The sequence below is a fragment of the Ictidomys tridecemlineatus genome, chromosome 11 (genome assembly GCF_052094955.1).
Source record: "Ictidomys tridecemlineatus isolate mIctTri1 chromosome 11, mIctTri1.hap1, whole genome shotgun sequence".
In the NCBI taxonomy this organism is placed as follows: Eukaryota; Metazoa; Chordata; class Mammalia; order Rodentia; family Sciuridae; genus Ictidomys; species Ictidomys tridecemlineatus.
Window position 1 is genome coordinate 31,982,877 of NC_135487.1, and position 15,619 is coordinate 31,998,495.

A 15,619-nucleotide genomic window follows, 5' to 3' on the forward strand; every position below is an offset into this window, starting at 1 on the left:
AAGAGCCTTACCTGCAGAGTTCTGGCAAGAGGCAGCTCCACAATAGTGGGAGCCAGAGCGTGGCTGGGCAGGGCTGGAACAGGTATTAGACCTCAGTTACAGCTGTTGCCCACTGCTTGCTATATAAGCAGTCACTTAACAGCGGGTACCTTTCAAGTACCCAGGAGTCCTGATGTGGAATGGGAAGGGGGAAGATGTGGGAAAGGAAGGCCATACCAGGCTACCTTTGCACAAGATTGGCCAAACTTTCTTATCACATGGGAGCTTTCCTCTTCACCATATGTGGCCATTTGGTTTCCTGATTCACTGGTCAGTAGCACAAATAACTCCAACAAGTTACCAAAAGATCTCTCCAATCCTAGGAACCTTGGCCAAGCCAGCAAGCAGATATAGAAGTTCCTAATAAGCCTTGTGTACTCAGGACAGCTCAGGAAAGTACCAGTTGATGGTTGAATAGGGAAGCTGAGGCTAAAAGGCAGGGGATGTGGAGGTGCTTCCCTATATGAACCCTAATGGGAAGGGGCAGCTTTTTGAGGAACACTTAGATATCTGCAGCCGTCCCCCTTGCACTCATACATTTGCCAGGCATTAGTGAGGTGTGCTGGCATTGCACTAGCCCCAAGGGATCCAGACAGAATAAATTCAACACTGTTTTCAACTCAGAGTTGCTTACAATCTAGAGGAAGAGACAGTTTTAAAACTAGAGTCACCATGCAATGTGGTAGGTACCGTGAGGGGGACATTCCTAAAGCAACCCTTGGGGCAGGCAGGGAGATACAGAAAGCCTCCTTGAGGAGGTACTACTGAGCTGGACCCTAAAGGAAAAGTTAGGAACAATTAGGTGAAAGGTGTTACAAGTAAGAGGAACAGCACGTGCAGAGGCCCACAGAGACAGCACTCCATTCAGGGCACAGCCTGGCCGTGTGTCAGAGTGCTGCTAAAAGTCTCAGTTGCTGTGGCCTGTGCATTCGGAAGAAGCTCCTATTGCTGGACAAAGACTGGAGACACCCCATCTGCTGTCCAGATGAAAGGCCCCTGGGGCCTGGAGAAGACCAGACATGTAAGAATCAGGGCTTCCCATCTAGCACTGGGCCAGGTCAGTGTGCATGTGGTTCTAGCCCTGCAGGGAGAAGGGAGAGGAAAAGGGCTGAGGATTGGCACCTGAACATACTGGACTAGGCTGGACCTTCTAGCTGTAGTTTACTCCCTGGGATGGGAGGGAGGAAAGGAAAGATCTCAGAGGCCAGCTGTGGCCCCACATTCATGCTCAGGGGGACTAGGTCCCTGAAAGAAACAACATGTTTTAAGAAGGTCAAATGGCTTAAGCTGTATAGTTATATAGACTTTGGTTTAAATTTAGACTATGTCCTTTATTACCTGGATTACCTTATATTTCCTGTCCCCTTAGATTTAGTGTCAACTATACAACAGTAATAGTACTGCCCATCTTTTACAGTTGTTTTAAAAATTAAATAAGATGAAATTGAGAAGTACCTAGTGCAGAGACTGTAGTAAGTTCTCAGCCTAAGGCACATATTGATGTTATTTGCTATTTTTTGTTATTGGTAGTGGTGTTACTATTAGAAAAGCTCTATTGCATGGGGACACAAAGCCTTTTTCTGTCCACACTGTAGGGCCTAAGCTGGGTGGTGACCTGAAAGCAGGGATCAGAGGCCAGACCTAGAGGAGGAGGAGACAGGAGCCTCCTTGGAGAATGGCAGCAGGTATGGGCTAGCAGTCTGAGAAATTCACAGGGCAAACAAAGTCACCAGATCCCTGAATGTGAGGTCTTACTGGACCAGGCCCAAGTTGGGGATTAGATGCCCAACTTACCTGAGCCTTTCCTTTGTTCAGACCTAAATGAACTCTGCCCAGAAGGATCCCAGCCTGGGCACCACCTAACCTGAGGAGGATTGGGGCAGGGCCTACACTGTGGCCCCAAAGGCAGAGCCAGAAACCATAGGCTCCACTCCCTGCCTCCTGGTGTATCATTTCCTTTGCAGCCATCTCCAGTGGCTGTAGCCATTTCTTCCTTGCGAGGGCCTGGAGGACTTTGCTTCCTCCTCATACTGCCTCCTGGCCATTGCTCCTCCACCTCAGGAATGGAGCTCGTGTCAACACCACTCACCATCTGCACCTTTCATCACTGCCATCTGTGACTGTCTGGTTACTGTGTCTCATAATAATTATTATTGTCATTCTCTTCTTTTACTCCCTCACTTCCTTCTCCTGTCCCCTTTTTTGCTTTTTTTCCTCTCTTCCTCTGTCATTCTGTCATCAACATCAGAGCTGTCATTTATTAAGCTCTTCCATTTCCCAGCTTTCCTTACAGTAATAGGCATAATTATCCCCATCAGAGAGAAGGAAGCACAGAGAGGCTGAGGTGCTTGCTTAAGATCACACATCTAATTAAGTAGCAGAGCCAAATTTAAACTCAAATCTGACTGCTCCAGGGATCTTCCTAAGAAATAAATCTGACCTGACTACATACCTTGCTGCTTAGAGTCCTTCATGGCTCAGCTCCTATCTGCCATGGCCTGAGAGAACGCTGAGAGCTATTGTTTTCTGTGCCTCTCTACGTGCCAGGCCCTGAGCTACGTGTGTGTGTGTGTGTGTGTGTGTGTGATCTCAGCCTGCCATCTAACAACCCCAGGAGACAGGTACTGAGTCCTAGTAGGTGGCATTTTGGATCACTTTCACCAATTGCACTGTAACACTTCTCCTTTAGTCAGTGATTCTTTCTTTCAAATCCAAATCTATCACCAAAGTCATGTGAAATCCCATGTCCCACTCGACAGTTTCCTCACCCCCACCACCCCCTCTCTGCATCCAGTCAGTCCAGTCACCAGGAGAGAGAAATAACTTAGAGCTGAGGTTGTAACCCATGATGGTACCTGCTGGTACCTTGGGGCCACTTCTGCCCCGTGTCTTATGTCTGGTTGTTGGTCTTCTCACAGCTCTGCCTTCATCATCTTCAGCTCATCCATGCCTCCTCTCTTCCTTCTGTCCAGCCCTACCCCAAGCAAACCTCACATCCAGCTGCAAAGGGAAAGTAAAGGTGCCATTAGTCAAAACCTGCGACTTCCCATCTCCATTCTACACATCCTTGCATCTGGCCCTCCTTTCCTCTTCCACTGTCCATCCAGGATCCATTTTCTCCTAAGCCTTCACCTCTCCTCTCCCCTCATCAGGAGCTATCTTTCTTCACTTGTTTCTTTCTCACCTCTTTTTTGAGCCTCCTCTCACATCTATAAATTTGTTCAAGTCTCTCTCACCTTGAAAATAAAAGCCCTTGAGCTCATGTTCACCTCTCTTCCTCCTTTCACCTCCTGACCTGGTATCCCCATGTTTTGGGGTTTTTTTGTTTTGTTTTGTTTTTCCTCCTTCTGTTTCTCAGCCCCTCCAGCCTAGTTTCCAAACCCGTCCCTGTACCTGCAGTGACTTTCTGATCCTAAATCCAGCGGATACAACCTCTGCCCTCTCATTAAGGAACCACTTTCTTGGCAGATATCCAGGGCTTATTTACTATGTACCAGGCATAGTGCTAGGTTCTGGGGACAGTTCTTTGTTCTTAAAAGCCTGTGGCCCCAACCCTGGAAGCCTCCTTGATTCCCCCATCTTCTTTGCCCTCCGCAATCAGTCAGTCTCCAGATCCATGCCTCTTCTACACCTACTTGCTTAGACTACTTCAGCAGCTTCCTATTTCCCTGACCCTTATCAGGTTCCCTCCAATACATTCTCCACTTCTTTATTCACTAGTTCTGCAAAGTGTACATTTGACTGGTTTGTTCTCTCTCTTTGTGATTGCCCCTTGTCTAGGTGCAGTGGTTCCCAGTGTTCCTTCTAATGCCAGCAGCATTAATGTCACCTGGAAACTTTTTAGGGGAGGAGCCCACCCTAGAATTTCTGAATAAGAAACTGGGAATGAGCCCAGCAGTCTGTTTTAACAAACCCTCCCAGTGACTTGGATATAAGCTCAAGGGGAAGAACCATTGGCCTGCAGGATAAAATTAAAAATCCATAGCAGCACTCCAAGAGCTAGCTTCTTCCAGTGCCCCCTTGTCCTTGCCACTCTTTTTTTTTTTTTTGATACCAGGGATTGAACTCTGGGGCACTCGACCACTGAGCACATCCCCAGCCCTATTTTGAATTTTATTTAGAGACAGGGTCTCACTGAGTTGCTTAGCGCCATGCTTTTGCTGAGGCTAGTTTTGAACTCTCGATCCTCTTATATCAGCCTCCCGAGTCCTGGGATTACCCATGAGTACCACTGAGCCCAGCTGTCCTCACCGCTTTGCACCCAGCAATGCATTCCACTCTGGCAGTACCACAGTGTGAATCCTATTTCAAGGCCTGACCCCTTCCCAGGGCTGCATTAGATGCTCCTCTGGGGGGCCAAGAACAGTCTTGTTTTATCTCCTTAAGCTCAGCACCTCCAGCAAAGTGTTTCAAAGTGAATAAATAAGTTTGGAAACTGAGGCCCAGTCAGGCTCTTTCCCCACAACTAGGCTCCCCTGCTCTCTTTACCACTGGAGATGATTCTTTTGGATTCAGAAACTTGCATCCTCTAGCTCTCTTCTTGCCTCTTCTGGAAATATCTTTCCCCTTCACCATGTTTGATCTTCTCTCTGCAGTTCCAAGATCATTCTTCTTGATAAAGAAATGAAAACTAAACAGTCCCTGGCACTCTGCCTCTTTGTCTAACAGCATCACAAAGTCCGCCCCAGGCCGATGCCTCTTTTTGTTCTTTGCTTTTTCCAAATATAGCTTTCAAAAGGTTTTTTGACCCTCTCCTCATAGCATACAACAAAATCCAATGGATTAAAATATAAAATCAAAAAATACAACTAAAGACAATTTTGAGGAAAATAAAATAGAAATCAAATCTCAGGAGGGAAAGAAATCTTTTTAAAGCACAGAGTGCTAAAAAAAAATCCAGTTTGATAACATGCTGATTTAAACTAACAAACCAAAAGACTAATACACAACTTTGAAAAGTAGATTTAGAAAATATGACAAAGGGTTATTATTATGAGGTGGACAAGAAAACATTGGAACCCCAGCAGCTTACAGACAAGAGATGCATATTTCAAATAATGTGTTTAAATTATACTACAGGATACTAGCAAGAGTACTTTCAAAGGCACTATCAAAGGCTACTGGTCATAGTATCAACAGGGACAAGGTTTTTGGAAGGGAAACTATACTTGGGACCAAGAGCCATCTCCTAAAGGAGGGGGAAATATGCAAACAGATTTTTATTATGGTATTATTTACATTAGCTATGTTAGCTTTTCATCATTGTGGCAAAGACCTGAGAAAATCAACTTAAGGATTTATTTTGGCTCATAGTTTCAGAGGTTTCAGTCTATGGTGGGCTGGCTCCATTGCTTTGGGCCTGAGGCAAGGCAGACCATCGTGGTAGAAGAGAATAGCAGAGGAAAACTGCTCACCTTATGGTGGCTGGGAAGCAAAGAGAAGAAATGACCAAAGGAAAGATATATTCCCCAAGGGCATGGACCCACCCCCTTCAACCAGGTTCCACCACCTTCCAGGAGTCCATTCAGTTATTGGAATGATCTGCTGATGTGGTCAGTGCGGTCATGATACAATCACTTCCCCAAAACCCTACCTCTGAATGGTGCAGCATTAGAGTCCAAGCCCTCAACCTGTGAGCCTTTGGGTGATAATCCAGATCCAGACCATAACAGTAGCCAAAAATGAACATGATCTAAAGAGTTTGTTATATATATTATGGTTCCACCACTGGGTGGGTGAAGCAGAAGCAGAAGCACAGGGACCTGCAGAGGGTATGGGCACCTGGACCAGCCATCATGGCTGCTCTCCCCCTTTCTCTGTGGGAAAAGCAGTGGATACAGCATCAGATTCAGCGTTTGGTACTGAAATGAAGCTCTAACTCTGCCACAGCCACCTGTTATACTACTGTCAGAATTGGGTGGGACGGGCTAACATCTGACTCTCCATTCTTATCTGCAGTGCCAGTCATCTTCTGAGAAGTGAGATTGAGCGCAATGAACATTGCCAGCCCACTGGGCAGAATGCCCAGTCACAGGGCCGAGAGTAACTGTGTCAGGGAGAGGTACAGGGCCTGAACAAGGGTACAGATGCCACCCTGGTCAAGAGGGTCTGGTCACCTCATCTCTTGACCTCCAGGATACTTACGTAAGCTCCAGGCCTTAAGGAGTCTACTTGCTTCAACCCCTTGTAGAAGTTGGCCATATGAATGTGAGTATTTCAGGCACAGAAAACACCATTGGCAAAGCATGTAATGTATTTAGTGAATTAAAAATAACTCAAGCTGGGCAAGGTGGCACATGCCTATAATCCCAGTGGCTCAGGAAGCAGAGGCAGGAGGATCGTGAGTTCAAAGACAGCTTCAGCAACTTAGTGAGGCCCTAAGTTACTCAGTGAGATCCTGTCTCTAAATAAAATGCAAAAAAGTGCTGGAAATATGTCTCAGTGGTTAAGTGCCCCTGGATTCACTCCCCAGTACCAAAAAATTTGTTTATCATTTTGTTTATTTATTTTATTGTGGTGCTGGGAAGCAAGGGGAGGAGATGATTTTAAAAGTCATTATTCTAATAATTCAGTATAATAGATGTGGCATGGGTAGTACTACCATTAGACCTGGGCAGGAGGCATCTGCCCCAGCTGCACTCTGACCCTCCTCCATCACACCCTTTGCTATAGAGAGAAGAGGCACATGTGAGGCCAAGAAGAAAATCCCCACCCCAGGCCCATGCACTGGTATAAGACCATTACCAGGTCCTAGAGACTTCCATATTCCTTTTTCTAATAGTATCAAGTCTAGTTCCATCCTCCTGAGGACAGAATCCAAAACCATGCTCACCCCTAAGTCCCAGGAGGGCTGTAACAGCTTTACAACTTGATTTATCACTTCCAAATTTTAGACAAGTAGCATGTCTAAGTTCATTTGTAATTTTGTTCCTGACCCCACAAATGTTAGGGGTAGACCTGCATAGACAGGGTGGCAGAGACTAAATTGAGACTGGAGGGTCTGGTAAACCACAGTCACATCAGAATGTGATGACAAATAATAGCAGAAGCTGAGAAGATCTGACTTTGAGCCAAACATGTATGCATGACTTTTTGTGTCATGACACAAAAACACTATAAGCAGGAACTCGGGGCTGGGATTGAGGCTCAGTGATAGAGCGCTTGCCTAGTATGTGTGAGGCCCTGGGTTCGATCCTCAGCACCACAATAAAATAAATAAACAAAATAAAGCATTGTGTCCATCTACAACTAAAAAATACTTAAAAAAAAAAGCGGGAACTCATTATTATCTTTATTCTCTAGATAAGGATAATGAGACCTAGAAAGCTTAAAGAACCTATCCCTTGGCAGAGTGAGTAGTTTGGGTATCAGGGTTCAAACCCAAGACCTTCACTTTTAGCTGTCATCACAAGCTGTTTCAGAGGATAGCAGGAGCCGCTGAAGATTTTAAACCTGAAAGTATCAAGATCAGACTCGGGAAGTGAATGGATTGAAAATAAGCAAGGTGTAGCTGTTAGAGTGACTCTATGAGAGTTGGTGTCCTGTCCCCAGGCAGTAGCAGCAGGGAGCAGGAGTAGACACATCTGCCCTACTCTTGGCTGCAGAAAGGCAGCCCATGGAAATCTTAACCCCCAGACTTCTGCCTTCAGGGGGCAGGGAAACTGCATCCTCCTTCCTGGCAGGAAGGTGCTTTCTTCCCAGATCTCTTCCCCCTTGCTTCTGGCTGTTCTGACAAGAGCAGAACAGGTTGCATCAGCAGGAGCTCCACAGACAGGAGCTGGGCCCAGACTTGACTGTGGCAGGCACATTCCTGGAGGAGGAGGGATTCAGCAAGGAATGTAGCCCACAGCTGGCCTCAAGGAGAGGTACAGCATTGACTGGCCTGAGAGGCCTCCCTGAATTGTGTCCCGTGAGGCAGAGAAATGTACTGTGAGAGGCCACAGCCAAATTTGAACCTTGCAGGTACAGGCTTCATGGGATAGGACTGTGTGCTGGTGGCAGACCTGGCAGTGTCATCAGCAACAAGCAGGCCTCCAGCACCCAACATCTACCTGCAGAAGCCAGAGGAGAAATCTGGTTTCCCACTCAAGAATCAGGATGTGCACAGGTGTGGAGGAGTGCTGGCCTTTTTTGTGGTAGCTGACATTGCCAGCCACACCCTGCCCTTGAATCTCTTGGCTTCTGCAATACTCAGTCATAGTAAGTAAGATTTATTAAGCTTTCACTGTATACCAGTCACTGTGCCAGATGCTGTAAAACACAGCATCTCATTTAATCCTCTCAGCTCTTTGGGAAGTAGGTCTTGTCATCCCTGTTTTATGCAAGAGGAACTTGAGGCTTAAGGAGATGACGTGATATGCCCCAGGTCACAGAGATGTGGAATCGGGTGTGAGCCCCAGTTTTACACACTGAAGAGCCTGTGCAGTTGCCTGCAGAAGGCCATGTGTCAGTGCTGGGGTACTTTTTGTTTGTTTGTTGTTTTGAGAAGATGAGTCATAGATTTTTGTTTGTTTGTTTTTAGGAGAGATGTATGAGGTTTGGTTGGTACCCAATATTTTTATGGCCAAGAGAAACAAATAAATGTACAAATCACATCTTGGTCTTACTGTTCCTCCTTTCCCTGAGATTCCTGAGGAAGCTCTTCTACCTCAGGACCGTGACTGATGGGAAGGAAGAGAAGAAGCACTCAAGTGTGTCAGGTCCCTGTTCTCTAATGGGGGTCCTTGGGGCTCCAGCCCTAAGCACATGACTCCCTCCCCCAGGATCCCAACACCATCCTCAGCTAGTGCTGACTTCCAGCCCCAGGGTGCTATGAACTACAAAGCATGGGCATATAGCAGGCAGGGGCAGAGAGAGGTCAGGCTTCCAGGAGACAAGCCTGGCCTCAGTTTACCCACTGTTGCAGAGAGGCAGTGAGTCGGGAGGAGCTGTGTGTGTAAGAGACTTCTCACTTACTACCAGGAAATACAACACACTTGATATCCTCAAATCTAAGCAGTCAAATTAGTCATTTCTCCTCCCGGAAATATTAAAGGTGGGAAGAGAGGCTGTAGCTCGCCCTTCCCCACTGAAGCTTTTTTTAGATTCTTAAAGGGATTTGAGATAATAAGGTAATTTCTTAGTTTTGCATAGTGATTAAATATGGGGCTTTAGCCCATGGGAAAGTCCAAGAGGACTGTGTCGAGGAGGGTGCCATGTCATGAAAAGAACTAGGTTCTAGAGTTGAATTCAGCTCAGATTCTCATCAGCCATGAATGTGTGTCCTGGCAATCCCCTCCAGAAAATAGGTCACCAAGAAGCCCCTGACTCACTGTAGAGGAAGGTCTCATTTATCTTCAGTTTCAAACCCCAGACTTCCTGAAGTGGGAACAGCAGTGATATAAATGGTGTGGCAGAAAGAACAGCCATTCTGGAGCCAGAACTCTCAGATTTGAATCTGGGCTCAGCTACTTGGAGGCTGTGTGACCTTGAACATGTTGCTTCATTTGTACCTGTGAAGTGGATGAAAGGTGAAGAGATTTCTGCTAGTCTCACACCCCCAGTGTGCCCGCTCCTGGGTCTCATGCCCTTCTGAATGACCCCTATGCTTTCTCCTTCCTCCTCTTTGGTGTGTGTTGTGGGTAGGGGATGGGGCAAGCACAGACAGGAGCTCCAGGTGGGAACTGTTGGGGCCTCCAGGGACAGGGATATGCCACACTTGACTCGGGCTGACACCTGTTGTTCCTGCCAGTACGGAGCTGTCCCACCCCTGGGGCACCCAGAGTCCTACCTACAGTCTTGTCATTTCTCCACCTCCCTATTCCTGCTGGGTCCTGCTATCCCTCCTTTTACCTCCCTTACACACCCTCTCCCAGAGACGGAAGGGACATGGGAGCTACATGAACTGGCATCTGTTCATTCAGTCTGATGGGTCGAGGCTGAGAAGTTTGCCCCACAGCCTCTCCTCTGAGCTGATCTGACTCATGGAGGACAGAAAGTATCTGCCAGAGGAAAGAAATGGGCCACAGAAGTGGGAGACAGGAGGAGGGAATGGCTGGGGCAGCTGTCCACTGAAGGGGCCGCCACAGAAGAGTCCAGCAGGGGCTGCTGGCTGCTGTGACCACCCTATCTCATTTCACCACTCTCTGCTGCCCAGGTAGGCTGGATCCTGGGCTACAGAAATTAATCAGACTGGGAGCCCTGCCCTGTGGCGCAGGGTTGCAGCACACCACTGATGTGTGCTCACCCTGAACTATATCACTTAATTCCCACAGCAGCTCACAAGGTAAACACTGATAGTGCCCCTGCTTTACCCACAAGGAAACCATGTGTCACTTGCCTGGGATCCACACAGCAAGTGCCCAGAGCTGCAGCTGAACACCAGGACTGCAGGTCTATATTTTATCACCTCTTGAAGGTTAGAGGTCAGTTCTACCATGTGATGCAGGGGGTCAGGAAAGAGTTGAGGGAGAGGATGGAAGAGGGTAGGGTGGGTCATGTGGGAGAGGTGGGAAGGTGAAAGATATAGGGAGCAGCAGAAGCCCCGGGGCAAGAATTAGCTAGGGATGGTTCAGAGAGGCTTAGACTGAAATCAGGGGCAGACAGGGCTTCCTGTGGGCAGAGTTATGTGATCCCATTTGTAATTAGATCACTTGGGCAGAGTGGAAGGAGTTCAGGAGGTAGTCCACTTTGGGAACTCATTAGGTATGTGTTGAAAAGAGAATGGAATTCAACAGTTACTTATTGCGTACCATTTATGTTCCCATCACTCTACTGGGGTATTTTTCTAGTCGGAATACTGAGCAGTGATTACAACAGTGCAGATGGGAGAAAGACGAGACCTGAACCTGAGGTGGGAGCAGTGGCTTTGGGAGCAGGGCAGGGAACAGTGAGATTCTAAGATGATAGAACTAGAGACCAGTAGACAGATATGCCAGAGAGTGGGGGAGAATCTGAAGTTGGTTCCCAGGTTTCTGGTCTGGGAGGTAGAAGGACAGCGGAGGAAAGGGGGATACAGGAGGAGGAATAGATTTGGGGACATGAGACAATTCAGATGTCCAACAACAGAAGGCTGGTTACGTAAGTTGTGTACATCTGTGTAACAAAATAATTTTAATGTCTGACATTCCATTATATAGGTGTATCAACAAAACCTCTTAACTTTTGTTAAGAGTTTTTTCTTGATTTTTCACTTTTATAAATGACACTATAATAAACTGACTTTTACAAAGGTCTTCACCATTCCCATCTTAGAAGGGTAATTTGGGGGTCATAAGGTATTGAACATCTTCAAAACCTTTGAAGCCTTTGATATAATACATGTTGTCAGATTGCTTTTTATGGAAAGGCTGTGCCAAACTTTACTCCTGTGGCAGCATAGGAGAGTTGGGCCTCAGCGTCCGACCACTCATGCTGTGAAACCTGTATAGATGCACGTATACATGCATACATAGACATTTAGTGGGTCAAAAATTATCCAGTTATTTTAATGTGCATTTCCTCAACACTACTGAGTCAATTTTTTTCATGTTTTTTGTATCTTTTAATCCATTTCTGTGGGATCTTATTGAATTTTCATGAGGTTTTTTTTTTTTTTTTGCATTTTTTTAAAGAGAGAGAGAGAGGAGGAGAGAGAGAGAGAGAGTTTTTTAAATATTTATTTATTTATTTATTGGTACGTGGTGCTGAGGATTGAACCCGGGCCGCACGCATGCCAAGCGAGCGCGCTACCGCTTGAGCCACATCCCCAGCCCTATGAGTTTTTAAAATACAAATTTTTTATTATTTGTGACAAATCTTTTCCCACTTTTTGTCTTCCTCTTAATTTTTAACTTTGCTTGCTTATTTGTATGTTTGTTTTTGCAGTGCTGGGGATGGAACCCAGGGCTCAGTCATGCTAGGCAAATGTTCTACCACTAAGCCACATCCCCAGACTGCTTATTATATTTTTGATGTACCAAAGCACTTGAAATATATAAAGTTCAGATCTTTTCTTCTTTATTGCATTAATGTTTGGAAAGTTCAGTGCTAAAGTATACATCTGGTTTTTCTTTTCCTTTTTTTTAAATTTTTATTTGGTTTATTTTTTTAACAGCCTTTTTTTCTTTTTTTAGTTGTAAATGGATACAATATCTTTATTGATTTTTGTGTGGTGCTGAGGATCGAACCCAGTGCTTCATGCATGCAAGTTAAGCACTCTACCACTGAGCTACAACTCCAAACCTCTTTGCTTTTTTTTTTTAATATTTATTTTTTAGTTTTGGGTGGACACAATATCTTTTTTTTTTTTAAAGAAAGAGTGAGAGAGAGAGAATTTTAATATTTATTTCTTAGTTTTTCGGTGGACACAACATTTGTTTGTATGTGGTGCTGAGGTTCGAACCTGAGCCGCACACATGCCAGGCGAGCGCGCTACTGCTTGAGCCACATCCCCAGCGCACAATATTTTTATATTTATATGATATTGAGGATCGAACCCAGTACCTCATGTATACCAGGCGAGCACTCTACCAATGAGCCGCAACCCCAGCCCTTTTTTTGCTTTTTTAACATTTAGTTATTTTGTGTATGATGTGAGAGAAGAGAAGGTAAATTAATCTTTTTCCCAAATGCAAATCTTTGCATATCACTTGTTCCACAGATGGTGGCACTTCCTTTATCAAAACCTATACATGGGCTGGGGTTGTGGCTCAGTGGTAACGTGCTTACCTAGCATGCATGAGGCACTGGGTTTGATTCTCAGTACCACAAATAATTTTTTTGTTGTTGTTAAGAAAGAGTGAGAGAGGAGAGAGAGAGAGAGAATTTTTAATATTTATTTTTTAGTTCTCAGCGGACACAACATCTTTGGTAGTATGTGGTGCTGAGGATCGAACCCGGGCCGCACACATGCCAGGAGAGCGCACTACCACTTGAGCCACATACCCAGCCCCCCCACAAATAAATTAATAAAATAAAAAGGTTCATCAACAACTAAAAAATATTTTAAAAAAAAAACCTGTACGTGTGTTGATGCTGTTCTGTTCAGTAATCTGTGTCTTGATTCTTATACGTATGTTAGTGTTGTAACATGAACAAATCCATAATATACCCTAATACCTCATTTATAAATGATGAGAAGCATTACTTTTCCCTTTTAATTCTCTTGGATAGGTTTTTAGAATCCTTTGGGTAAATTTCTAAAACCCTTTTGAGATTGTTCTTAGAATTGTGTTCAGCCTGTGTCTGGGAAGAGCCGGCCTCCTGTTGGTGGTGTTCAGCCTTCCCTCCAGGAATGCGGTTTGTCTCCCTTTCTTTCAAGTCAACCATTTATGTCTCAATAAAGGATCATAGTTTTCTTTCTATAATTCTCTCAGATTTCTGAGATTTACCACTCAGTTATTTATTTTTTTGTTATGATTGCAAATGAGGTCTCTTTTTGTTTTATACCTGGGGGTTGTTTCCTCTTGGTGCATTAAATTATTCATTCTAAGTCTTGTTGATTTTATTCATTTTGTTTTTGTTTTGTTTTGTTTTGTTTTAGGCAATTAGGCAAGTAAATTGGCTGGTAATAAGTTACATTGGAGCCCACAGTAATGCCCCTGGCTCTGGGGCTGGTTGGGTCTTCCTCCAGCAGTACTCAGACACCCAGTTGTAAGGGTAGAAAAGGGAAGTTAAGAGTGATGCCAAGGTCAGTGTTTCCCAGTATGGGCAATAGAAGGACAAGGGACAGGGTACTGAGGGACCTCACAAAACGGGTTGAAGTGATTTACTTAGGGGTCTAGACCAAGAAAGGCTGTGGGAATCAGAGGTCTCCCTGTGTTTGGGTGAAAGGGAAAGGGTTAAAGAGAAGAGGTTGGGGACTGGGGATATAGTTCAATTGGTAGAGTGTTTGCCTTGCATGCGCAAGGCCCTGGATTCAATCCCCAGCACCACAAAAAAAAGGGGGGGCGGGAGAGAGGTTGGGTTGGGGATGTGGTTCAGTGGTCGAGCACTTGCCTAGTATGTGTGAGCTCCTAGGTTCCATCCCAGCACTGCCAAAAAAAAAAAAGGTGGGTGGTTGTGGCCTTGAAATAGACACAGGTGTCAGGCTTAGAGGTGATGCCTTGCTTTTACGGGACCGTGGTCCATGAGGGAGGAATGAACTCTTGTTAATGAGGCTGAAGTCACCCAACTCTAGTCCATGGCAGAACTGGGGTTTACGTACTGTTCTGCTGTTCTATGCCAGCTCACGCTCTGTCTTTATTTTTCAGGTTCACTTTAGCACAGGTGACTGAGGGAGCCAGGAGAGACAGCAGAAGGGAAAGGAGGCAAGCTCAGCAGAGCAGATAGGAGGGAGAGGGCAGGCTCCGGAGGGCCCCTCAGCTGGACCACAGCTCTTCCTATTGGCCCAAGGACCCCCTCAGGCCAGAGCATTGTCCTCTGAGAGTGTTCTGTACCCCATGCCCTGCCCCACAGCTCACTTCCTGTCCTTCACTACACACCCAGGCCCCACCACATGCTCACCCTTCCCCCTCACTTACCATGTTTCTATCACACATCTCATGTCCCTGCCACATGCCAAGGCCTTCCTAAATCAGCTGGTTTATACCGCAGGCCCCAAGTTGCCCTTCTACACCTCACCCCCAACTCATTTCTCATTTATCTACACACTTGGGTCCCTGCCACTCACCCAGACCCATCATTACCTGTACACCCAGCTCATGACCCCTTGCACTGTGTCCACAGAGTGCATCGGATGGCTTCTGGAAATCGGTGGCCACTCGAGTGCCCAAGGAACCACCTGAGATCCGCATCCTCAACCCGTATTTCATCCAAGAGGCCGCCTTCACCCTCATCGGACTGCCCTTCAACAACGGCCTGATGGGCAGGGGGGTGAGGCTCCTGGGCCCCTGGGAGGAGGGAGAATTGAGCCAGAGGGTCCTTGGGAAGAAAGGAGTGGATGATAGGGTGGGTGCCAGTGGCCCTGGGAGGTAGTCTTCAGGGAAGAGGCTCTTGGCAGTGGAGCGCAGTTAGCTCCATAGAGCCTATCTGTGGTCTCAGCCCCAAAGTTGAGCTCCATATGCCTCCTCTCCCATTCTCCAGAACATCCCAACCCTTGGCAGTGTGGCAGTGACCATGGCGCTACATGGCTGTGATGAGGTGGCAGTTGCAGGCTTTGGCTACGACATGAGCACACCCAACGCGCCCCTGCACTACTATGAGACCGTGCGCATGGCAGCCATCAAAGAGGTTCGGGCTGGGTGCGGGGTAGAGCCAAGGGAGGGGGGCTTTCAGCACAGAGGACAGACTCTGATGCATGTAAATGAGTGGTAAAGTGACAAGCCAGCTGCCCCGAGCTCCCCAGGAAAGCCCTGCCTACCCTCAGCTAAGCAGAAGCACCGAGGTCCACTTCATGTACGCCTCCGACCACCCACATTCTACTTGTTCCTGTCCCCTGAACCCAGCCCCTTCCTCAGGCTTTTCCCTGAACTCTCTCTCCCTCCATGGGGCCCTCCCTTCCCTTGTCTTCTACTTTGCCCCTCCTTGCTGCACCCCCACCCATAGTACATTAGTTGGCACCAGGTCAAATGGGCCTCCTGTGCGATCCCTGTCTTTTCCCAGAAGGCTCACTTGCCTCCCG

At 46.5% G+C, this 15,619-nt stretch overlaps 1 protein-coding gene across 9 annotated transcripts in view; it reads left to right on the forward strand.

Annotated features, from left to right (window-relative positions):
- Window positions 1-15,619, forward strand: part of St3gal3 (ST3 beta-galactoside alpha-2,3-sialyltransferase 3) — a 192,188-nt gene that overhangs the window by 171,452 nt on the left and 5,117 nt on the right. For 6 of the 9 annotated variants that reach the window (XM_005317921.3, XM_021719809.3, XM_005317922.4 and 3 more), the window contains 2 exons: window positions 14,725-14,871; window positions 15,082-15,228. The exons of the other annotated variants lie outside the window; for them this stretch is intronic. In XM_005317921.3, the coding sequence (XP_005317978.1) occupies window positions 14,725-14,871; window positions 15,082-15,228 (294 nt within the window). The remainder of the gene's footprint in view (window positions 1-14,724; window positions 14,872-15,081; window positions 15,229-15,619) is intronic. 9 annotated transcript variants of the gene reach the window in all.